Consider the following 26,026-nt stretch of genomic DNA (forward strand, 5'->3'; position numbering starts at 1 on the left):
TTCAGAAAATCTATGGGAGACATCAGACATGTAGTATAGGCAAGAACACTTTAGAACATTTATTAACTTGGTTTTTTTCCTTGAGCCTTTCCTTTTCATGTTTATGTACATTGAAAAATTATTTTTTACTGGGATTTTGAGCACTTCACTGCTTTCTATTTGGGGTCCCCTTAAAGGTCTCTTTGAAATTGCAAATTAATAGAAAGTTCTGCAGTCTGCCTCTTATGGAAGGAGACAACCTTTAAGAAAACCACAAGGATGTTTTAACATTTTAGAACCATTTACAATACTTTGAATCTGAGAAACTGCCATGAGAGGTGTCATAAAATAGTGGCAGGGAGTTGGACATGCACAAAGCACTCATTTCATGGAAAACTAAAATCAGGAATCTAAATGACACGAAGGTGCTCAAGACCTTGAGTACAAGGTAGAGGTGGACAGACAGTGCTGGGAGCCATAGGTTCGGTATCATCCTATCTCCAAACATGCTATCTGATACAGTCCAAGCACACTGGTAAAACTGAGTTTATTCTGATGTCAGTGGGACTTCTGTGAAAATCTGAATGTCTGATATGAAGTTCTGAGTTTTGCTATTTTGGCCACTATGTTTTATGTACATTTTACCTTGAATAAGGAACATTTCTGTAGATTGTTAATATCTTATTTGTTCTTAATAACTTTAATTTGTTTTGTGCATGCCAGCTCTTGGAGAGATTACTTACTGGACATGGTTCCTGGACTTCTTTTAGATATAGCAAAAGAAGATGCTGAATTTCGAAAGAACATTCCAAGGCAATTGTTAATGGTAAAGCTGCAAGGCTAAAAGAGAAAATAATTTGTTTGTCTGCTTCTAGAAGCAAATTTTGTAGCCACCATGTCAATTGTATTCCTTTTAATCACCACTAAGAGTTCCATGATGCTACTTTTGTCAGAACTGTGAGCTTTGACTCTTAGCAAAAAATCTTAAAAATGTGAAAGCAGTATGTTAATGAGTCCTCCATATTTCTAATGGGATATTTTTCATGCTGCTTTGTCAGCTTATGGTAGGATCATAGAACAATTATGTTCCAAATATATTTCTTACAAAAATTTAAAACTTAAAAATAATCTAAAACTGAATATGAAATGTACATTTTCATTTTTTTTAAAAAAAATGTGATCTTGGATGAATGTAACTGATTCTTGTTCTACAACAGTTAATAATATAAAGCATTCACAAGTCTCCTTTATCATTCCATGTATGGCTTCTGTAGTAATTAAGTTCTCATTTCAGGTTTTTAGCAAGTTATTCTTGTCTTTTTGTTTAGAATCTGGATTTATCTGATTCATCTAAGCAGTTAAGTAGCTTCCTGAAACGCCTTGAAGGCCATTTGAATAATGGGAGGAAACTGAGATCATCCTGTATGAAAAAAGATTTTATTACGAGCAGATTACCTCCGTTTATTGCAACTGATTTTGATTTTCTCACTCCAGGTGACATTTAAATTCCCTATGGATATATTTTCAAAAAATAAGGGGACAACTTTTATTGTGATCATAATTATAAAATATTTAAAAACCAACCACATGGAAGTAGCTTGCAAGAATTCATACTTAACGAGACAACACAGTTACTACATTAACAAAAAATCCATGCTTCAATTTATATTTATTAAGGAGATTTGTGGAAAATTGCATTAGTAGCCTCTTGAGTCTCCACTACTCATCCAGGCAGACCACCTGAAGAAGCCATTATTGGTCTTTGTGGTAACTGCAGCTGCTTTTCTTAGTTTGAGTGTGACAAGTAGTTAATGTTGCCTAATAGCATTTCTCTTTCAAATAATGTGGATGCTTTTTTTTTTTTTTTAGATGGAACTCTACCAAAAGTAGATAGCACCATCAGGCTAAGGTTTAAAGACTACACAATAATTACAACAGAATTAGAACAAGATCTTCTGGTGAGTACAGAGGAGGAGGACAGGAAACATGTTTTTCCATGAGGCCATCTCTATGGTCAGCATGCTGTGCTTCGCATGCATAGTTATGTCCAAGATCATCTAATTGAGCTGTGTAATTGTATTATAGTAATACTGTTGCTCTGTTCCATAAATAGAAAATGCTAGCATTTAAGAATATTAAAAGGCTATACACTGTGTAAAGTTGAAATATGAATTGAGATAAGGTCAGAGATCTCATTAAATTTGTAAAAAATAATAATACTGAATATAATTAAGAATCACCACAAATAATAAATGAAAGTTAGTTATTCACCCAGCCATGAAGAGAAGAAATAATTGTATGAAAATGCCTTTACATTGTATACTAGCTGGCTAATGTATAAAAACATATTTTTTATGATTTTTCAGAACGATTCAGTCAGAGAAATGGTTTTTGTTTATCACTGCTTAAAGAATAAAAGGGAAATCCATATGATGGGGGATGAGAATATGAATGAAGAAGAAATAGCAGAGGTTGGTTTTATTTCTGTTTAGCAGATCTAATAATGCTACAGTCCATTTTTTATTATTTTTAAATCCTAAACATCTCTTCTCAAATGGCATTGTTGCCTATATTTTCTCGGCAGTTGTCAGGAGTACAGATAGTCCTCGACTTATAACCACAATTCAGATCAAAATTTCTGTTGCTAAGCAAAATGCTTATTAAGTGAGTCATGCCCAATTTTTGACCTTTTATTCCATGGTTGTTAAGCAAATCACTACAATTGTTAAGTGAATGAGTTGTCAAATGAATCCAGCTTCCCCCATTGACTCTGCTTGTCAGTAGATGGCTGGTAAGGTTGCAAATGGTGATCGTGCGACCCCAGGATACTGCACCTGTTATAAATACACGCCCTTTACTAAGCACCTGAATTTTGATCATGGGATGCTATGATGGTTGTGTGAGTTTCAGCTATAAGTCACTTTTGTCTATATGCCATTGTAACTTTGAACAGTTACTAAATGAATGGGTTGTAAGTCAAGGACTAACTGTACATGTGTCTTTTTACAAATTTCATATAGTTCATTTTCCTTCATTTTTCAAATTGCTTGGATTCCTCTTCAGCCCTTTTTGTAGATAAATGTAGTTCATAGATTCACCTTCTTTATGTTATGTATGAATACATGATCTCTGGAAGAATACTTAACCTTTATTTATATATTTTGATTTATTTGGCTATCCCTCTTGCCAGAGTGACTTTGGGAGACAAAGAAAATTTATAATTGGAAGAATAAAAATAACTGTAAAGCACTATATATAATCAAAGATTAAAAAAGAGATGGCAGCCACAAAGCAATGACAAATCACCCTGGCCTTGTTAAGGTCTGGTCAAACAACCAAGCTTTCAATGCTTTTGGAAGGCCAGCAAACTTGGGACCAACCTAATCTCAGGAGGTTCCAGAGGGTGAGTGCCATGACCAAAAAAAGCACACAAGATGGTGTCCCGTTAATTGATGGGATATGAAAGTTCCCTTTCTTTTTTAGAAATAATAACTCTTATTTCAGGCTCAAATATTTAGGAGTATGGTTTTGTATATACATTGATGTACATGTGTATATCAACGTATGCTGGTTAGCTTACTATAGCAGTTTTCATTTGATTGGAAAACTTTATTGTCAAATTCCTGATCACAAATGAAATATTTTCAGAAGTCTTGATAAGTCATTTCTTTGGATGCTATTTTTTTTTCTTAATTGAAATGGGAAAACACCACATGCTACCCAATCTTCTTTGGCATAAAGAGCAAACATATAATAAATGAAACTATAAGAATAAAGTTGGGAAGATTATTAGTTTCTGTAAGTAATTTCAGTTGGGAAAGAAATTTAGTTTCTCTTCAATGGTTGTTAAAACACCAAAAAACCAAAACAAAAAACCCCTCCAAACTCCAGGAAAAAAAATTCTCATAAACATGCTATTATATCATTTTGTCTTACCATTCTGCAAGTATGTTATGCATTTTCTTTTCATTTGGAAGAGTTTTCTAGAATTAGATCTATGATTGCATACTGTATCCTAAACATAATGTGGTTTGATTTTGATTTGATATGTTATATGGATGTAGTCTTTGTAACTTGATTTATGGCTTAATGCAGTTTGTGATTCCACTGTCTTCAAACTGTTACTTAGAAAATTGTGGTTTAATGTACTTTGTATGGACAACACATATATCATATAGTTCTCTTCTACTATAGTTTTATAAATTTTGTGGAACATCTTGATACATGACACTTGGGTTCCTACAATAATTATAACCAGCATGAGCCTTAGCCAATTGAAACACTAGTTATACTAACAATTGTGTATAGAGTTATTATTAGGTCAGAGCACATATTGATATGTTCTGTAAATTTATATGTAACTAATGTTTAATTTTACTTGATTTTTTTTAACAAGCATTTTTCTTCTTTAAGAAGGCACATGGATTACGATTTCCTCTTTCTCACATGGATGCACTGAAACAAATATGGAGCTGTGATACTGTTTGCGTTAAGGATCTTAATCTCGATTCAGAAGCAGAAAAAGAGAACTTAGTGATATCATTGTGGACTGAATGCCTTGTTGAAGTAATCTAAAGGCAGGTTCTCATCACAGTTATGAAATCTTATATATTTTGGATTTGTGTAGAGGAGTCTACTAAATTACATTAAGGTAAATCATCTTAATGAGCAAGGACTTGATAACCAGGCAAAGCATATTACATAGAAATTATTCATAAAAGCTCTCATACGAAGTCTTAGGCATTTAGTAAGGTTGTGAAACATCTGATGCTTTTCAAAATGCTAGATAGTTATGAATTTAGGCATGAAAACTTATGAATCTGAAATATGAGGACTCTTCCTGATTTCTTAATGTGCAAAATAAAAATACACTGAAGGTGATAAATATATAATTGGGATCAGTGATGACTTTATACAGAAAGTTGTTTATTTCTGCTAATTAAACTTGCTTCTTAAAGTGTCATCTGATATTGTGAATAGTAGTGTGTTCTTTGAATGAAGCCAAGACATTTCTAATAAACATCTTGCAGTATAATAAATTTCTTTAAATGAAGAAAATTCTACAATTTGTATAGCATCTTACTTTTTGTCCATGAATATCAGAAGCAGCATGTTGCTAACCATGTAAGCTCATGAGCAGGAGAATGAAAATTATGACTTTTAGTTTCTTTTCCTTCTTAATAGTTGGAGTGTGTTCGATTGCTTTTTCATTGAGTGAAAACCTTTTCACCGTATTCCCTATGCAGTTTTGAATCTACGTATATTTTAGTCTAAAGTTCCAAGCCACCAATACATCTCCCTTTTTCTTCTTCAAAATATGTGTTACTTTGGTGACAAAGTTGGTTTGAAAAATATAGTGCAACTTATGGCATAGATAATTAGTTATACACCTCATATATGAAGTCATTTGGAGGTAAAGTTTGTTAACTAGCCTAGTGATCTTTTTTTTTTTAAAAAAAAATAGGAAGTTGTCTTTATAAAAACTTTTCTTTTGTGCTATTTTTAAAGGATTTTTTCACTTTAGCACAGAACAAAAAGAGAAAATTCTTTTTAAAGTTCTGTATAATAGTAGCAAATAAAACTTCATAAAACCTTAGGATGGTTTAATCACCATTATAAATATAGGGCACGAACCTGTGACAGTTCCAAATGCCTTTTTAAAAGCATGATGGTTCTTGTTCCCAAAAATCAACAAAAAAGAATGGCATGTTGAAACAATCCTTTATTAACTAGAACCCAACTTGTCTTAAGACTGGGCTGTATCTTAAAAATGCACTATGGTAGATTTCTTTCAAAGATAATTTTATGATCTCTTGAATAGATATCACTTCATTGTAAGGCTATAATCCTCAGCATATCCAGAAAAAAGCTAATTAAATACAGTTTGCTTCCATAATCTGCATTGATTATGCTAAGAGTACAATCTTGCAGATATTTTCTCAGAAATAATTGACACTATATTTATATAGTCTTGCTTTCTTATGTTTAGGATTACAGTTTTATGTAGTAATGAGTTTTAAGAAAGCAGACATAGGATTGGAGCTGTAGCTATAACATTGATGAATCAGATAATCTTATCAGAAAGGGAGTAAGGATAACTGCTGGAAAGAACAATTTATTTAAAAGGTGTGTTATCAAATATATCTATTGCTTTTTAGTATACATATAAATCCATCTATTAAATGTTTTAGATTAAAATATCAATACCTTGGTTACATAAAATAAATGCAAAAAGTAAAAACATGATTTATTTTACAACAAAATGCTACAGGGTTGTAGCTCATACAGCTGAGCAACATTGTACCTCATACTTTCCCTGGCTCCACATACATCAAGGTTTACTTTAGGATCTTGGAACTTGATAGCTGTTTTTATTGATAGGATTTGTGGCAAAACAACTTCTGGTTAGGAGGTAGAGACCCATGGATGTTACGAAAATCAGCGTAAATTGCAACCACTGCTTATGGTTGGGCTTGAATAGCTGTGAATATTTGGACTATTCCAGTATTTATTTTGAACTGGAGCTAAAAACTACAAGAAACACTTTTTTGTTACGGTACTAGAAACTAAACTAAATCATATTCAAATTATGTGAAACAATATTATTGAAGATGAAATGATGGATAGAAGAAAATCTGAGGATGAAAAAAAAAGAGAAACCCTAATCTGAATTCTGTTTAACTAGGTTTCTTTTACTAGATACTGTAGATATTTTGAAGCCATATATAAAGATTTTTTTTTAAAAAAACCTGCATAGATATAAGTTGTATAATAAATAATTGCATATGTTTCCTTAGTTGTAGGTAAACAATGTGGTAAATTTCCTGCTGTGATAACGCTGCTTGGAATGATGACAAGATTTACCAATTCAAATTGCTAAATTTAAGCAATATTCAGTTGTCAAAGGAGAAACCAGATAAGATTCCCAACTTTTTGTTCATTTGTTTGAAAGCAACTGTAGGGCCTTCCATCAGTTTTCCAGAAGAAGCAGTCCTAGGAGAAATAGGTTTTTAATAATCTCTTTCGCTATGACACTAGAATTTTGAATCCACACCAAAAAAATAAGAACTTTGCCTGTGTAAGTTTGACATAATTTGGGAAAATACTAAGCAAAGAGTTAATCACATATCATCACTTAGCCAGTTTTGGCTATTTGTAAAAAATGAGATCAATTACTTTTTTGACCTTTTGTTATTTTTAACATGCTTGTAACTTTTAATTAGAATTATACAGAATTCATCACGTTAGAATACAAACTGGATTGACAAGTAATTTCATCCATTTTCTTAATCAATTTAAAGGTACTGTATCAAAGTATAGTATAAATTTCTAATATTTCAATGCATCAATTCTGCGAAGGCATAATCTATAAAGTTGCATTTTAGGTTTTGGTTACCAACAACCCAAACTTGTTAAGATTTACATTTGGCATAAATTACCCTGCAATATTTTACGAATAACAATACTATTGAAAGTAGAAAATTAACAGTTTGGTTAAATTTAAATAAGCTGTTTTTTATTCTTTGGCAGTCTTGGGCAGATCTTTAACATACACCGATACTAAGGGTCTTCAGAAGTTCAAGTATTTTCAGACAATTTAATACATATTTCCAAATTAGTTTATCTTGAGAACATCCATTCATAATATTTCAAAGTCCCATTTCTGTGTACATTCACTGATGTTAAGTTGATTTACAATAATGTGGTTTCTGTCATAGTAATCTCCTCCTATAAGAGAAGTTTAAGAAATAAATTACTTACTTTATCCTTTAAAATACTGTACCTTAAAAATGTTACAAAATTATCACTTTAGGTTCTTTTCAGCTCTAAAGAAAAGAAACACTACTTCAGAAACAGGAGGGTAGGCAAGAGAAATCAATTAACCATAACAGAATTTCAGGATTTGAATGACATTGTTTTTGTTTTTACATACCTTTCCCTTTTCTAAGCTGCATTGAATATCTTCCCACCTTGACAAGCATTTGATGTAAAGTTTCTTTTATGAATGCAGTTTATTTATTTATTTATTTAGGAGACTTATATACCGCTTTAAGTGCAAGCACTCTCTAAGCGGTGTACACCAGTAAGCAATGTATATATATATTTACATTGCCCCCAACAATCTGGGTCCTCATTTTACCTACCCCAGAAGTATGGAAGGCTGAGTCAACCTTGAGCCGGTGAGATTTGAACTGCTGACCTGCTGAACAGAGTCAGCTAAAGTGGCCTGCAGTACTGCACTCTAACTGCTGCGCCACCTCGGCTCTTAATGCAGTTATCTTGAAATTGCAATATATTTGAATGGGTTAAGATGATATAGCACTAGCCAATTTAATGTTGCTGTAAACCTCTTGGCAGCTTTCAACCAGTTTCTGCTTTGTTTTTTATCAATTTTGAAGGAACATCCAGTTCTTGATAATGTTCGTGTTATGCCATATTTTCTTCACTTGCAGTGCCTTGGAAAATTGTGTGTACCCTTATCCTGACTGATACCTTCCAACAGAGATATTTCCCTGTAAGCTCTTTGCAGACCATAAATTTTGATGTAAGAGGCAACTGAGTGAATTACAAAAAATCCTGCTAGAACAGCTGAACTTTATATGAGTTTGATCAGACTTCAATTGATAGCAGGTACTCCTATTTAACATCAGTTTGAATGTGATTATGAACACATCCACATCCCTACTTATAAGAGGATGTGAACAATTATGCAGTTTTTATTATTTTTTCTAAAATATTTCAGTTTGTTTTTCAATTGAGTTATGCAGCTTGTATATTATTTTAAGGGGGAAAGAATTCTGAAGTGATTTATCTTGGTCTGATTTTTTTTTACATCTCAAAAATCTGGCATTTTAACAGGTGTGTAGTTTTTCTATGCTACTACCTTTGATATCAAGAACAAGCTGATCACTGAGATAAGATGTGATGGTTCCATCTTTATTGAGTGTCCATTTCTGTCTTGGTTTTCCATGTTCTGCCCACAGTGCAACTTTTGCTCCAGGTATATCCCTGCCTCCAATGACATCAAGGCAAGCATCATTGATCTAGACAAGTAAAGAAAAAAAAAAGAATTTTCTTATTGCCTTAAAAGGCTTAATTATACATAAACTTCTATCAGTGGTCTAAATTTGACTAGTTGTATTAAGAGTTATGTATAAATTATGCCAGAAATTAAAAAAAATATTTATTTTCAAAAACATAATTTACCCTTCATACTCCAATTACAAGAACAATAATTTTCACAAATGACAGCAACAATAATTTGGATCCTGCAACAATAATTTTAGACAGTTTGTGAAAGAATATTCAATTTGTGTAGCAGCAAAGGATAGGCAGAAATTTGATTTGGTACATAAATAACAATTCCTATTGTATTTTTTAAGAGTCTAAACACATTCAGAATTCCTAATAATTTATCTAATTTACCTTTGAAATAATGGAATTTGTGTGTATAGTAGAACTGATTATAGATTTTTAGAGAGGTGAAAGTGTTGGACTAAGAGTGGTGAAATGAGATTCAAGTCTACCTTTGGGTCTCTACCTCACAGCAAATTCTCATAATAGTTGTGAAGAAACATTAGAGGACAGTGAGTTGTGTATTATTTGTAGGATATAGATCTAACAGATAAATATTCCTGGAATATATAAAAAGAATAAGTACATGTAATAGGTTCTTGAAATTGCTTCAAATCTGCTTTCACGTCAGATTGACCTGCTGGTAGGGAATTATAGATAAGCAAATTCTCATTTTGAAAAAATACCAACAATTTAGGGAACTTTTTAATCTAGAAATATATCCATTATAATGATGATCACATTCAGAATGAATATTTCTGAAACTCTTAGAAGTGAAATAATTTGGTATTCCATGGAAGTTATTATAAACTCTCTAAAGATTTCTTTCATTTGCTTTTAAAATATGGCCCATTTTTATCCTAAAGGACTTGCAGTTAAAAGTCATAGCAGACTGTAAGTGCAATGAAACATGGGTTTAAAACATTCAATAGATAAGAAGCTAGTAAATAAGGAGGGGACGAAAATCAATTAATCACCCTGCTCTTTTTGTAATTTGTCTGCTGCTTAGAAGTTGAGATGGGCAGCTATATAAATTTGATAAGTAAAGAAATTACCTTGGACTTGATGAGTCCACGACTGTAATGCCAAATCTGAGTATTCTTGCCATTTTGTGGGAACAAACATACTGACAAAGTTCTTCCGTCCATTAAAGTGCCAGCAACTGTCAAGTATTTTTCTTGAGATCTGTTCTTTATTTTGAAATATACTGCTGGCTGAAATCGAAAAGTATAATTAACTAATACTTCATGAAGAAGCATGAATCCATGTGATAAAACTTGTATAGACAGAACCTTTTCCTCTAATAGTACAGATAGTCCTTGATTTACAATGATAGGTTTAATTTGTTTGAAGTTATGACAGTGCTGAAAAAAATGATTTATGACCTGTCCTCAAAGTTACAACTGTTACATTATCACTGCAGTCATAGCATCACAATTTGGATGCTTAGCAACCAGTTCACATTTACAGTGGTTGCAGTATCCTGCGGATTTGATCACACACCTTCCCAGCTAGCCTCCAACAAGCAAAGCCAATGGGGAATCTGGCAGAGAAGGTAGCAAATTGTAAGCATATGATTTTTCACTTAACAACTGCAGCAAATAGGACCATAAAATTAGGTGTGGTCAGGTGATGTCCATGTTGCTTAATGACAAATTTTCTGGTCCCAGTTGTCTCAAGTTAAAGACTATTTGTAGATTCATATTCAAATTTCATAAGAGTGATATTGGATTAAATTAGAGAAGTAATTTGGCATAGTGGTTAAGGCACCAGGTTAGAAAGCGGGAAACGTGAGTTCTATTCCTGTCTAAGGCAAGAAAGCTGGCCAGGTAACTGGATCAGTCACATTTTTTCAGTTCATAATGTCTGATTTAGATAACAAGCTAGTTGATCAATTCCTGTCACAACCAATGTGTTAATAGTTGCTTGGTCTGGAAAAAAAAAGGACTGTACACTTGTGGGAAAAATTTGTGGAAAGAAGAATATGGAGTCATACTGTTTTGCTGATTGAAACCTGTAATTATGGTTTTCTACTATAATATTTATGAAATAGATACTAAACTCTTGTTATATATCAATCAATCTGTACTTTAATATAGTCCATATTTAATCATAGTACTACTACTACTACTCCTGAACAGTACTGAAACTTTTATTTAATTTCATGCTTCCAAGTGTACATAAAATGCTAATGTTAGGCTTTGTAGATAGATCTGTATATTTTTAGCCTTAAAATCGCAAGAACTCACTTTACCAATTTTCAGGGGCTGTCATCCAAAAATCTCAAATTCAGATTTAGGGGGGGGAAAAATCACTTTTGCGCTAGTACCTGCTTTATGGGACGAAGAGAGCCAATTGTTTTCCATCCACTAAACTGTGTCCAGTTTGAAATCTTGCTTGATTCAAGAAGAAACTGTTTCCCCAAGAAATTGCATCCTTCATAAGCAATCCATCTGTTTCAAAATGGAATATACATTAAGTACAGTATGCTGAGTTCCAGAAACAGAAAAGAAAACAATTTAAACATTCTAGCTTATGTTCATATTTTATTACGGAAAAAATTCATACACAATGCGAAAGTTTTATTTTTCTAGTTACAGGTAGTCCTCAACTTAGAGTCATTCGTTTAGTGACCAAAGTTACAATGGCATTGAAAAAAAGTGATTTATAACTGTTTTTCACATTTATGAGTTGCAGTATTCCCTTGGTCACATGATCAAAATTCAGACTCTTGGCAGCAGGTTCATATATATGTATGATGGTTGCAGTGTCCCGAGGTCATGTGATCCATTTCTGTGACTTTCTGACAAGCAAAATCAATGGGGAAGCCAGATTCACTTAAATGTTACTAACTTAACAACTGCAGTGATTCACTTACTGTGGCAAGAAAGGTCATAAGATGGGGCAAAATTCACTTGACAAATGTCTCGCTTAACAATAGAAATTTTGGGCTGAATTGTTATTATAAATTGAGGACTAGTTCTCAAAGCACTTAAGACCTTGTTTTTCCTCTAAGTGTTGGGATAGAGTGAGGTAGATGAGAGGATTCAACAATGGATTGCATGTGGAAGCTTAACTTTGGTGCCAGGTTTTTAATGGATGTATGTATTGTGGATGGTTTAAATGGATGTATATATGTTGTTTTAATATGTTATTTAAATTGTTGGTTGAGAGCCATCTAGATTGGATATAAGATGGAAAGCTATATAAATGTTTTAAATAAAAAGTAAGTAAATATATTTACCTATGTGAGTATGTGATTTTTCCACAGTGAGCAAAGAAATAAAACTCTCAGTACTTTATCTTATCATTATCATACTTACATGCCACTTTTTACCCATATTGACTGAGTAAGAAAGTGAAAATCTTTATTCAGAATTGAATTGGTAGCTTCTTGCAAGTGCATCTCTTTGCCTTCACAATTCTCCAGTGCAAAAAGGCTGATCAATGGCTCAGCAAAAACCTGTAAGAAAAAAAAAGATTAATACTGCGTTGGTTAGTTATATTTAGATTTTCTTTGGCTCTTCATCTGTGATGAAGCTTTTCCTTGGTTTGGAGATGCTTATTTAGAAAATAACTTTGGCTTCATTATATTTCTGAAATTTTAATCAATAAACCAAAATTAGCATCAATCATGGTAACTAAAATCAGTACTAATCTACTCACCTATTTAATATTATTTGTTCCCTAATCAACTAGGTCTAGGCAATTTATTGTAAGTGATAAACAGATACAGATAAAAAGTTATTCTAGTTGCTGATCTTGAAATCTTACAAAATGTACTTTCATACATCTATCTCTATAGTGTCTTTAAAAAATACAAAGGTGGGACAAAGACCCTAATCTTCTGAAGTAATTCAGTACATGCATGTCCTAATTAATTACATTGTTTAGTAGAAGAAAATTGAATTAAAAAAAACAATTCTCCAAGGAAAATTATCTCAGATCCAATAGATTTAAAGACAGGGAATATATAATAGTCAGATGTTGAATTTCAACTCTTAAAATCAGCTATGAAGGCAGAGAGTTGTGGGAACTGGCATCCAAGTAGATATGGAGCCAAAACATCTTCATACCAACAGTAGATAAGCCAAACTAATTAAAAGTTGGCTGTAATCACAGAAATAATTAAGTAATGTGAATTCCTTGTAACACGAGGTCCCAATTGCAGTCACTAGATGAGGACAACCTGTAAAAAACCTAATTTTTCAAAGTGATCATTATTATCCCCTTTTATCTATGCTTTCCAAAGTAGATGCCCTATGTATACACAAGGGATGATATAAGGCAAATTAACTTATTAATTTGTGAAAGTTAAAAAAATTCAAAATATTTTAAAATACAATAGACAATATTAATGTACAATCGTGAAAACCAAGGAAAGCATTTTCACACTTTTTCACAGTTGTAATTATCTGCTAACACAGCAGAAAAGTTAATGTGTGTCTTGTTCAGCAACATTTCAGCTATCCTTTATTCTGAAAGTATGACATTGTTTTACTCATATTATATATTGTCCATTATTATGAGTAAGTTTATAATGCCTTATCCATTTTGTAACCATGGAATGTTGAACATAACAAAATAATTTTGTAACACCATGTAATTTTGTTCTTATTGTTACAAATGCTAGAGATTTTGCAAACAATCTATCAGAAAGTCAGAAGAAGCTTGAAAGATTTTAAAAGAATACTTCTTAGATTCTTCTTCATAAAAATAGATATTACATGGTGAAAATAACTTGTTTTTATCTTCTAGAATTATTTCTCTGGGCTGCTATTTCCTACTTGTGTAACAGATTTTGCAGATCTGTTATGCAAACATCAGACAACCCAAGAAAATTGTCTCGGACTCTACTGCAATCTAGATTTTTGAATCTCAGGTTGGGTACCTTTATATGGAAACAATTTCTGCTTTGTGAGACATAATATAAAAACAACTTCAAAACGGAACAGGTATGCCATACATAAGATCATAAGAAAGAATAATTCAGAAATCCTTCATCTATTGTAGAGAGACAAGTAAATGGCTTTGAGGGACAGGGGAAAGAGGTGCTACCAAGACAGTGGTGAAATAAAAAAGGACTGAGTGTGAGGTAAGAAAGTAACATGAGTAAATATCTCAGACAAGACCCTCTCTAGTTCTCAAGAAAATAGTGACAGGGGGATGAAAAGCACATTCAGATTTGTAAGATTCTATTATTAAAGCTTTAGAATAAAAATAGCACTGACCTACATTACATTGGATTCCTAGTCTAATCTACCTTGAAGGGTTAATATCCACATTATTCCTTTCTTCTTGAATGGGCATGAATCTGAGGCAACTTTAATGGTTGTATAATTTTCCCTAGCAGCATCCACCACCTTATTATTTATCTACACTTTATTTATCTATACTTTATTTATCTATACTTTAAAAAGAGTTTTTAAAAATATGACACTCACCCCTTGCTATTCATGTTGGAAAAATTAAAGCATTTGAATCAAGGGAACTAATATTTTAATCTTGAACACTACCACAGCAGTGCACTCTAAAAAGATATCTAGGAGGGAGATGAATTAAATTTTGCTTGGAACTACTTCTCTTTGTGCTGGATGATAAAATGAAACTAAAAAGTGAACCATGACAGCTCAACGCTGGGAACATTACAAAGTTAGAAGAGGCAAAATAGCTTACATCTTATGGCACAAGATTTGGGATAACTAATAACAATAAAAACATAATGATAAATATCATACAAGAAACAAGAATAACAATGCCCAATCCAACAACTACACTCATCCAGCTATACAATCCCCCAGGCCCAAATCTTACTTTACCAGTGCTTTGAGGAAAACTCAGCTCTTGACGGCCCTCTGGAATGTTAAGACAGCGGAGGCCTGTCGGATCTCAAAGGAAATGGTTTTTCACAGGGCAGGGGCTGCTACAGAAAAGGTATATCACCCTGTCTAAGCCCAGAGAGAGAAGGGACATGGAGTGTGCCCATTCTGCCCAATGTAGAAAATGAGCAAATGCCCTCACGGAAAGGCAGTCCTGGAGATAACTTCACCTACTTCCTTAGAACTTGCTATAGTGTTGAGTGAAAACAGGAAACATCTGATTAAGTTCCTGTAAGAATGCTTTTATTTGACACCTAAAAGTACCAAAAAGCTGCACAGAGCAAAAACAGTTCTTAGTTTAATCCTTTCCTTATATCTCTATGCAATGGTACATAATGTCTGAAAAATACCTAGCATGGATGTATAGTGCACTTCTCAGTCCAGTGCTTTGCTACTGCTTGCCCTGCCTGACACTGCAGAGAAGCCCAATAGGACAGGATAGGGCAATAGGAAGCAAGATTCAATCATAAATTTAAAATATCTAAAAGGAATTTTATTACTTCTTATGGCTCATGATATGTTCCACAGGTACCTTAAAAATGAAGAAATTCCTTTTCAAAAGAACATAGAGACTGTAAGAGAATGCAAAAGGAAAGAAATAAGTTTTGGATCAAATCTATCTTCCCTAAAACCTACAATAGTATCTACCTCTTAAGAGAGTAATTTTGGAAGATGGAAATTATTATAAAGTCTCCTGATAGAATGTTAGAAGAATAAAATTTAAGTAAATTAAATTTTATTGAGCTAAATGCTTCATAACATTTTAAATGATTCTTGATTACTAATTACCCTCACTTTAAAACGGGGAATTACCCCAAATTTATATAGCTATACTGTCTAGTTTAGCTTAATTTATGAATCTGTCCATATTGCTCCAGTGGTTATCATTTCTTTTATAGTAAGTAAACTATCCATATAAGAAATAGGTAGTTCCTTTATAATTTTACTACAACTATGTGACTCTATATATGGATAGTATTTCAATATAACATCTCTGTCAAGTTGTGTAAATCCTTTACTGGACTGCTTTTCTTTTAATAAAAAGTTTCTTTATATGGATAAATGTGGCTTCTTACTAATATTTGTTAGAGGTGTATGGCTCAACTCTTGTAAAATTAAAAATATATAAATCAGAACCACAATTGCTTGGTTATATTCTTTTGAGGGCACCACATTTTGGACTGTACAAGGCTTTTCTGAATATTGCTAGCTGGTAAGTTCTTACATGGTCAATAGGCTTAAGGGACTGGACTTTAGTTGCTGAACAGCCACAGGAAGCAAGGTCAGGATAGAGATCTTCTTCTAGCACACACTGTTCAACAGCAGTTTTTCCCTGATAATAAAGCAACCAACTGAAAGACAAAAAAAATTCCACATGAAGTTGTATTGGTTTTTACTAAATAAAATAGCATAGCATAGAAATATAGATTTATTATTATGAATTACAACTACATGTTGATGGATTGATGTGTAGAAACAAAAAATAAATATGGTTATGGATAGCATTCATCTCCAAATGCCCTTGATGAACTTCTCAAATGGCCTTGTTCCTAGAATTCCCTATTTCTGGTATTACTTCCATTTAGGAGATGCAACAGAGAAAACTCTGCAGCAGTTGTGAAAGTACTATATTAATCATCATATCTCTAGCACTGACAGAAACTTGCAATCCAATATTATGTATTTCAATGACACTGACAGAGTTGTTAACGATTGCATTATTATCTGCAGAATCTCAAATAGGCTCTTTGAAAACACAAAAATTGTCAGACTACCCTTAGATCTGAACTTTTAACTTAGCAAAAAGCAGTGAACTGGAGTCCTTATAATTGCTGTTATTCAAATGCAATTAACAGACTACTTATATTTTTAAAGGGTTTGCTATTATTAATTAAATTAAAGTCATTCAATAATGATCTTCAGACTAAAAAGTCAGATTTCAGTTTTCTGGAGCCTAACATGCAACCCATACCAAGCAATTTTATAAATTAATTCAACTGATTAATTAATCTAGCAGGATCTATATCAAATGTGTTAATATTCTACAGCATCTGGAAAGTGAAAAATATAGCAGTTGCAGCAGCCCTAGCGACTATAATTGCAACTGTTATACTAGACTAGGGAAGCTCTTGGCTAGCCACAATTTCTGAAGTTTCCATAGATTTCTTGCTGACCACAAAAAAGCATTAAATCCAGTCCTTTAGGCAGATAGTCACAGTACATTGAACACAGATAACTTCAGAAGAAATAATCAATTACCCTCAAATGTCTAAATGCACATATACATACTTGTGTCACTCTCACTGTAACTGGTTACTCCTTAGAAGCAGGAAAACTTGCATTTTAAACAAGGCAGATAAATCATGTAGGGCATGACTTTTGGAAATTCTTATAACCCTTCCCAACAATGGCAAAAAAAGCGCCTGAATATTATTCTATTTAACAAAATAATATCTTGCAGCTATCTATATGTGTACACTGGGAATACAAGATAGGCTGCATACACTTTATTCTAGGCCATGTAGGCATAGAATAGAGCTTGTTCTAAAATTCTGTCCAACTGCCTCTGCATAGAGATGTTTCAAGAATTTGTTATGAATCTTTATCTCTGCAATCCTTGATTTTTTCTGGCCTCTTTTTTACCTTGACTTTTTGTTTGCCAACTTCTCAGAGGTACCAAATCTGGCCCTATTCAGTTTTCAGGGAATTACTGTGCTGATGGCCATGTAATAAATCCTTGTATAACTCTTTACACAATATCATTCTAAAAGTATATTGAGTTGTAAAGAATAAAAAGAAACCAAAATAAAAAGGCCTGCTCTGCTGTCTCATAGTGACTGGTTGCCAGCGTGGTGGTGGAGCTGGTGGTGGTCGGGAGGGGGGAGAGTTGTCCCTGGAATGTATGAGGAAGAATGCTAGGAGTATATGCCAAGACTATATACTACCAGCAACTTTAAGGCATTAAAGTTATTCCAGCTGCCTAGTTAAGGCAAGCAGCCACCTATATTGGGCAGCAGCAATACAAGAAGATGCTAGAGACAGAGGATCACTTTAGGGACGGTGGAACAGGCATAATTACTTATTACGTGCAGAAGACAATAATATACAACTTTTGTATTTTATCACAAAACCCACCTGGATGAAAAATATAAAATGGTTGATGACATAGTGTTGCATTATGTGCCCCTCAAGTTGGATGGCCCTCAACATGCCACTGAGGAAGAGTATTAATGGTGTTTATCATGTGGCTAGATTAAAGCCCTCATGATATCCAGTTGCTAATGCTGATATACAGGAAATGAAAATCTAAAGAGCAAAGATAGAACTACAGTAGGAGCATGGAACTTAAGACGCTCAACACAGTGAAAGATGAAATAAAATATTACAAATCTTAGGAATCAACAACTTGAACTGGAAGAATTGGAAACTTTCAGTCAGAAGATCATTTTGTTTACTGCTTAGATCACAAAACAAAGAATGGCGCTTTCAAAGTCAGGAAGGATTATAGCAATACTTGGCTATAACTCACTCTATGACTAAATAATATCAATTAGATTTTGCAGGCAATCCTTTAATACTATAGTTATTCAAATTTATGATTCAACCACTGATAGAAAAAGAAGACTGATAACTTTTATCAAGTTAAATCTTAACTGATAGAATATACAAGCAAAATGTTGCTGTTCATGGCTGAAGGGTAGAATGCCAAAGTTGGAAACACTAAGAAGAAAAAAGTAGTTAAACTATATGGCCTAGCAAACAGAAATAAAGCAGAACAACTTAGAAGTTTCCAACAAATCAATTATTTCTTTATTGCTAATGTAATCTTCATCCAAGCAAAATAATGTAAAATCTATAAAACTGCCTATATTATGGTCACCACTAGATGGAATACACAGTAACTATATTATTGGTGCATAATTGGTTCAAAGAAGTTTCAATATTTGATATTGAAAACAACAAACAAAGGTGAAAGGAATATACAGAAATTGTGTATGGCAGATATGTCAATATCCATGGTACTTTTGAAGACATTTTTTGATTATGTCTAATACTAGAAAATGAAATTAACTTGCCACTCTGGTTTTCACCAGGTCAGATGTTGCGGAAACCATTAGAATATTTATAAAAAATATGGTAAGCAACTAAAGAAGAATTTGCACTGCAAACTAGGCCAACAAATCTGGAAAATGATAGCATCCAATAGATTTCAGGAAATCAGTCTACATACTAATACTATAGAAAGAAGGTTTAACAGTTTGTATAAATTATTGTACAGTATCTTTTATTTCACATGCTAGTAAAATAAAGAGGATAATCATCTTACACAGCTTACAGCACTATGTGGAAAGAGAGATTTTAGATGATTATGCTGGTTTTAGAAAAGGCTGAGAAACATTATTGCTGATTCAGCTGGATAACTGAAGAAGCCAAAGAACAGCAAGAATAATATATGCTTCATTGATTCTAAAAAAAACCTTCAAGGTGTGTAATGCACTTGGGGAAATAGCAATTCCACAATAACTCACTCTTATCATGTGTAATCTCTAACAGGATAGGAAGCCACAATCTGGATGGAACATGATGAAAGACTCATTTCAGATCAGCAAGGCGATACACTGTTTCCTTACTTATTCAACCTATATGCTGAATCTATACTGAGGGCAGCTGAAGTGAAAGAAGATGTTTTTAAATTGAAGGAAGAAACATCACCTTTGTTGAAGACACCATTCTGAAAATGCAAATTATCTGCAAGTTTAGCATATAAAGAAGCACAATGAAAAAATGATTAAATATAAAGAAAAGGGAGCTAATGACAACTGATACAACAGCCTTAGAAATGACAATGAAAATATCAAAAATATCAAAATAGCTTCCGCTTTTTAAGACCAGCTATCAACAATAAAGGAACCAGAAATCAATAAATATTTTACAGACTAGCACTTTGTAGGATAGCAATGAAAATCTTAGAAAAGATATTCAAATGCTATGATGTATCCCTATTAAGATCAGAATTGTCTCAGTAATGATTTTTCTTCTAACAGCCTATGGAAGTGAAAGTTGGACTTTGAAGAAATAAGACAGAAAGCCTACTGACATTTCTGAACTTTTGTGTTGAAGATTCCTGAGAATATTATATGGATAGCTAAGAAAACAAAAGGCACAAGTGACCAGGCTTAATTTTAGAGACCTTATGTAAAAACCCATCTTCCTTGTTAAGTCCATAATGTTGGCAAAGATGAAAGAGAGAAGCAGCAAGATGGATGGATTCAGTTACAATGGTGAAGAATACACTGACATATAATCAACCATATAATTCAGTGTTTGGGTGGAAGGCACTAATGGTGGCAACACTGAATTCTGTTATGCCTAACAATTTGTCTGACCACATTATGTGTTACATCAGGCCTCATTATGATGTATAAGGCTCAGGGTTTGTAGTCATATATAAGACTACTACACAATCTGCTTCTTAAATATGGTATAAATTTGACTACATGCAAGATACTTATCGGTTCTCTATTGTAAGAGAGAAATACTTCAAAACAGTTTAAAATGTATAAGAACTAAATCACAGAAACAGATTGAAATAGTTTTCCAAAATGCTTTAAAAAGTATGCATAAATCAGCTCACCATCCCCGTAAAACCTTAAATGAGAGTGGCATGAATGATGTAAAATTAGCAGCTTCTGTTGTAAAATCAATATATGATCCCTGGAAGTGTATATTATCAAAAGCTTTGATCTGCAAAGAAGCAAAACATTGGAATAAAAAATGTATAAGAATCAGCTAGAAAACAAACTATGTAATGGAAGACTTTTGTCAGGCACTTCTCAATCAAACTAAAGTATAAACATTTTATTTTATGTAAACTGCTAAATTTCTAGATTGTGACAGGATAGAAATATGGTTAATAAATAATAACTTGTTCATATATGATTCTGCCAAAAGGGTTTTTACAAGCACACACACATTGACGTAATAGCCTGCATGTTACTATTTAATTACTAAGATGCAGAAATGATTGCTAACTAAGGTTAAGATATTCCACATATAACTCAAAACATATTATTGCTTTCCAGGAAATTATTTGTCAGCAACATAAAGATCTAGCCTAAAAACTGATAAAATGTGCAAGACTTTCATCACTATTAGAAAATATGAAATAATTCAATAAACTTAGCAGCAACCACAGAGGAAGGCATGGGTGGCTGGGGTGGGGTGCAAAATGATCTGGTGTAAAGTTTGCACACACTTGCAACTGAGATGTGGCTTGTAGCAGAACACAACAATGCTGCTTTCGTCATTCTGATGAAACAATAACTGCTATAATTAAAAAATAGTAGACATGTTCAAGTCAAGTTCTAATGAAGTTGGTAATACATTACTTCTGGATATTTGACATATGAAAATTCGCATCTTGATCCATAGTGACAAGAATATCAATCAAACAAGTATTTTTCAACTATCTCATCCTCTCACAAATTTAGAAGATAGTGGAATTTATTCTAAATTCCAATCCAGAAAAGACAATTCCTACATAAAAGAAACTAAAAAAATTCAAGGATGGTTTCTTTTCAAAAATTCTTAGAATCCATCCATGGACTTTGAAACTGCCTAATAACCTTGAATATTTTAAACGTTCTTCCACCCAGTGGGGAAGAAACTCTATAATTGAAAAGAGAAAATTATTAATAAAGCAACATTTTAAAAAGTTGTTTTTAGAGAGGAAACCTCCAAAATTATAATGAACAAAATTTTAATATTTGAAATATTTTGCATGTGAAATGAATTGTTCAAACCTCATGAGAAATGTCCAGTCTATTCTAATCATACTGAAAACATCCTGAGTTTGAAGCAGTTCCATTCTGAGTTTGAAACCCTTCTGTATGGTTAAAATTGCAACAAACCTATTTGTTCAAACTGTTTTGAACTTGAAACAGGGTGTTTGAAACTTGAAACATTTCAGCACTGAATTTTTTGCATACCACTTTCCAATATTAATAACTTATGGTTAGGAAAAAATAACAGCAGAATATAGCAACATGTTGTACACAAAAGTATGACAGATATGTTAGATATGCTTCTAGATTTCAGGTATATAATGAAACTCAGTTCCTACAATTTTCAAATGGCTTTAAATCATAGTCTTGGCTTGATAGGGCCTAGAGATAAACCTACATAAATTCATTTAACAAAAAGGTTATAGCTGTCCAGTTTATGTTCTACAATCCATGCTTCAAGCATGGTAGTAACAAATTGTTCTAAGACTATATATTCAAATGCATCTTGAAAAGTCTGTACTTCCAGAGACAGCAAGCTGTCTGATACAGATCAAGATGAACTTCCTCTAATTTGAACCTATATTATCCTCGAAACAGTTGTTGATAGGCTCCAGCATGGATGTTCAATGGTTGTTGTATTGCAGCCCATATTAATTTATGGTCAGCATTCATCTAGGGGAGAACACTGCTAAGAACTTTCAAGGCCTTCCCAGTCAGGCATGGAGGCAACCAAATCACCCATTCTTCTGGGCACCTACATTCTCATTTTGCCAGCTTTATTTTTAATGTGAGGCTGTGAAAAAAGAAAGTTCTGTATTGCAGAGCTCCAAATAGCTGACAAGTGTGTGTGGAGATTCTCAGTCATCCAGGTCATAGTTTTCTCCAAAGGAAACTAGACTTTTTTTTCTTGAGGAAGAAGAAGAAAACATTTCACTTCTCATCCAAGAAGCTTCATCAGTTCTGATACAGGGGGATGGAAGGATAGGCACTGACAGTTGAGACTGGATGTTGGGAGGATAGAAGGATAGCTTCTGATAGGATGGTGGGGGGGGGAATGGAAGAATTATATTTCTTTGCATTCATCTGGTTGTTAGCACTCTCTTGAGAGCTGTTGAGGCAACTTGGGGTTTATTTGTGCCCTCAGGGTGCAATTGGTTATGGAATCTTCTTGGAATTGCTACAAAGGCTGTGTTGTAAATCAAAGATAGGTGGTGCCTTATTTCTTCCCCTCTGTTGAGGGAGGGGTGTTCAATTCTAACATATATTGACTCTTTTACCCCTCTTTCAAACCAATAGTCCTCATTTTGGATAGAGTCCACATTTTGGCTACACAAGGTCCACATTTTGTATAGAGAGGATCATTTTGGACCCCATGGGCACAGATAACCCTCCCAAGTGGCCTCAACAGCTTTCAGTGAGATGATTACAAAAATATATATAATCCTTCCATCCTCCCTTACCATTCTATCAAAACCTATTCTTCCATCTCCCCACTATCCAGTCTCAACTGTCAGTACCTATCACTCCGTCTCCCTGTCAGAACTGATGAAGCTTCTTGGATAAGAAGCGAAACATTTTTTCTTCCTCAAGGAAATACAGCCCAGTTGCCTTTTGAAGAAAAAAGCATGTTTGTGATAGCTGATATACGCTACTGAAGCCTTTGCTCCTAATAGGCTTTCTTTCTGATGCCTTGCATTTTTGTTTTCACCATTGTTCTTCATCATCCTGAGCTTCTTATTGTTATGTTGTGGCTTACAAAATGTATACAATGGAACTTAGTTCGCTCTTCTCAGCAGTCCAAGCCAAGAATTTTGAAAATAACATTCAAAATACAACATTTAACCAAAGAAATAAACTAAATTAATAGAAGCAGTTTGAGGCTCATTCTCCTGCTCTTGTACCAACAATCTAAGAAAATATTTCAGCTTCAGCTGTCAGCCTATAAGCAATTCTTTACTTGACTAGTCTCTATTCCTTTCCTTACCTCCAGGGCTTTCAGCACACTCTGATTCTGCTGCGGCTTATAGTCATGGATTGGTGTTTTCCCTTCACTACAATGAAGAATACCTTATTACAAAAACTTACCCAGTGTATGGGTTGATGATCTCCCAATGGTTCCTGTAAAAAGAATATATATGTTATTAAAGAAGAATCCAAAACACACAGAGAAAATAATTCAAGAACATCTAGTTTGAAGGTTTCCCTGGTGAGCTAAGTTTTGTGGAAGTTCTCTAAGTACTGAGGAATAACTGAAGTTTTCATAGATTTTAAAAATGACCTGGAAGCTCTTTGAAATACAGCTATTGTACCTAGGATAAATGACAAAATGACTATGCCTTTTATAAGTTGATTAATTGACTGTATTTCAATTTCCTATTCAAATAGCTTAAGTTTTTGTACCACGAGAAATAAACTGTTAGGAATACTTATTCTGGAATGTCACGCTTGTCCATTTTTGTTTTAATTGTATTATAAATAAAAAACTTTTTAATAAAAAAAGCTTTCCTTTAACAAAATATATATATATATCCTTGGTTATAATTTTATATGTTGTGTTCTATTTCAAATAAAACTTTTTCTATGAAATTTGTTACAGCATTGTTTTTTCTTTTTCTTCTCAGAAATGTTTTTATAGTAGCTAATTAATTGTGTGTATTTATTTTGATGATGCTAGGAAGCAATAATAAAAATCCTAACAGATTTACAGAATATATTGTAAATATATATAAAATAGGAAACCATAATTTCATGCATGATACAAACAGTTTGTATAGGACTGTTTTACTACTTTAGGTATTGATTGTTATAAAATATTTATTTTATGTATTTATAAATATTACTAAAAATAATTTCCAATTTATTGCATAGCTTACCAATTTAATGGGGCGAATTGACATAATAGTTTCACTAGTGCCACCCCAGTCCAAAAAACACTTATATCTTCCTTTCTCCAATATATATTGTTCTCCACAGAAATACTTCTGTTGATAAGCAACCCACCTAGATATAACATACAACAGACATTTTTAACACAAATCAAACATATATTAATAATCCATAAAACACCATAAAAGAACTCTGAATTTTTCATTTGTTCAACTTTCATGGTTTTTTAAAAAAGGTATTAGGTAAAATAGAATAAAATAGAATCTGGAAGGGACCTTGGAGGTCTTCTAGTCCAGCCCTCCTTATGCATCTCTTTTGACCAGGTTGCTCTAAAAGTTTCTTGCTATACTCTTATTTCATCTTGAAAAAGGAATGGCTGATCCATCCCAATTCTGGTTCTCTAGGTATAATGTAATGTGAATTCCCAGAGCTTTAGGCTGGAAAATGGAAAATGCAAGCCAGAAATGGCAATAGCAAATAAATTGCTTAGTATAGTGTTGCCAAGAAAACAACATAACATGTCCATGTAGTTACCAGTAGCCAAATTACACTTGAGAAGCAATTACTGAAATATAAGATATACCATACATGGTGTTTCTATGATATATAAAGTGTTTCCAGATTCAATGAAGTTATAAGCATAAAAAGTTAAGAACCAGGAACCTGTATCAAACTATAATACTGAATTCCTAGTTTCCAAGTGTTACATTTCAGAATAATGGGTTAATTGTTTCACAAACATTTCAATGTCATTTATGAAGTATGTAATATTTTATATCATGGCTAAATATTTTACTAAATCTAAGCTGTTTTAGAAGGGAGAAAAAATATTCTGTTGTTTATACGTTTAAGACTAAACCATGTACTTAAGTTCATCTTCTTAATATTAGAATCTATATATTAGCATATTAGAATCTATATATGCTATGCATATGCATATGTATGTGATTTATGTTTTTATGACTTGATTATTCTGTGACCCTAGCTAAGCCCAGTCAGTCTTGTCTAAGTTAAGCAGGGATGGACCTGTGGAATACCTGTATGGGAGACATCCCCCATCCGACATCCTAAGTAATTAATTTAGATTAGAATGGGAAGTTGAAAGTTAGAATGGGGAGTTAAAAAATATTCCTGCAGCGGATTGTAGCAAACCACTGCATAGTTGTATCTACAGGTAATCCCCGAGTTACGAGTGTTCACTTAATGCTTGTTCAAAATTACACGATAAGCACCCCCTAGTGCTTACTAGAAAGTCTCAAAATTACAAATATTGCAGCACCACGACAGTAATTTACCCTTACAAGTGACCGCAGAAGCTCTGCAACATTCATCCTGATTATTCCTCCATCCCCACACCTGCTGCTCCAGGCCTTCAGTGCACTTGCAGAGAATGGAGGCCTAAAATAACACAAGATCATGCGA

At 33.2% G+C, this 26,026-nt stretch overlaps 2 protein-coding genes across 8 annotated transcripts in view; one reads left to right on the forward strand and one right to left on the reverse strand.

The window, feature by feature from the left end:
• The window catches only part of RIOX2 (ribosomal oxygenase 2), a 31,745-nt gene extending 7,902 nt beyond the window's left edge, over positions 1-23,843 (forward strand). For 2 of the 6 annotated variants that reach the window (XM_039335681.1, XM_039335680.1), the window contains exons 6-10: positions 703-805; positions 1,308-1,473; positions 1,849-1,937; positions 2,346-2,450; positions 4,393-5,040. In XM_039335681.1, the coding sequence (XP_039191615.1) occupies positions 703-805; positions 1,308-1,473; positions 1,849-1,937; positions 2,346-2,450; positions 4,393-4,554 (625 nt within the window). In that variant the 3' untranslated portion in view covers positions 4,555-5,040. Of the gene's footprint in view, positions 1-702; positions 806-1,307; positions 1,474-1,848; positions 1,938-2,345; positions 2,451-4,392; positions 5,041-8,432; positions 8,611-13,812; positions 16,148-19,487; positions 20,563-23,708 lie in introns of those variants that run through there. The other 4 variants (XR_005555818.1, XR_005555819.1, XR_005555817.1 and 1 more) reach the window with 4 other exon arrangements.
• Positions 6,202-26,026, reverse strand: part of CRYBG3 (crystallin beta-gamma domain containing 3) — a 60,630-nt gene continuing 40,805 nt past the window's right edge. Inside the window, exons 14-22 of one of the 2 annotated variants that reach the window (XM_039335678.1) lie at positions 24,592-24,718; positions 23,804-23,836; positions 20,569-20,678; positions 16,159-16,285; positions 12,378-12,517; positions 11,384-11,507; positions 10,110-10,268; positions 8,864-9,023; positions 6,202-7,707 (exon numbers count right to left, since the gene is read on the reverse strand). In XM_039335678.1, the coding sequence (XP_039191612.1) occupies positions 7,619-7,707; positions 8,864-9,023; positions 10,110-10,268; positions 11,384-11,507; positions 12,378-12,517; positions 16,159-16,285; positions 20,569-20,678; positions 23,804-23,836; positions 24,592-24,718 (1,069 nt within the window). In that variant the 3' untranslated portion in view covers positions 6,202-7,618. The remainder of the gene's footprint in view (positions 7,708-8,863; positions 9,024-10,109; positions 10,269-11,383; positions 11,508-12,377; positions 12,518-16,158; positions 16,286-20,568; positions 20,679-23,803; positions 23,837-24,591; positions 24,719-26,026) is intronic. The other variant, XM_039335679.1, reaches the window with a different exon arrangement.

The sequence above is a fragment of the Crotalus tigris genome, unplaced genomic scaffold, assembly GCF_016545835.1.
Source record: "Crotalus tigris isolate CLP2741 ecotype Arizona unplaced genomic scaffold, ASM1654583v1 scf7180000017646.2482762, whole genome shotgun sequence".
Taxonomy (NCBI): domain Eukaryota; kingdom Metazoa; phylum Chordata; class Lepidosauria; order Squamata; family Viperidae; genus Crotalus; species Crotalus tigris.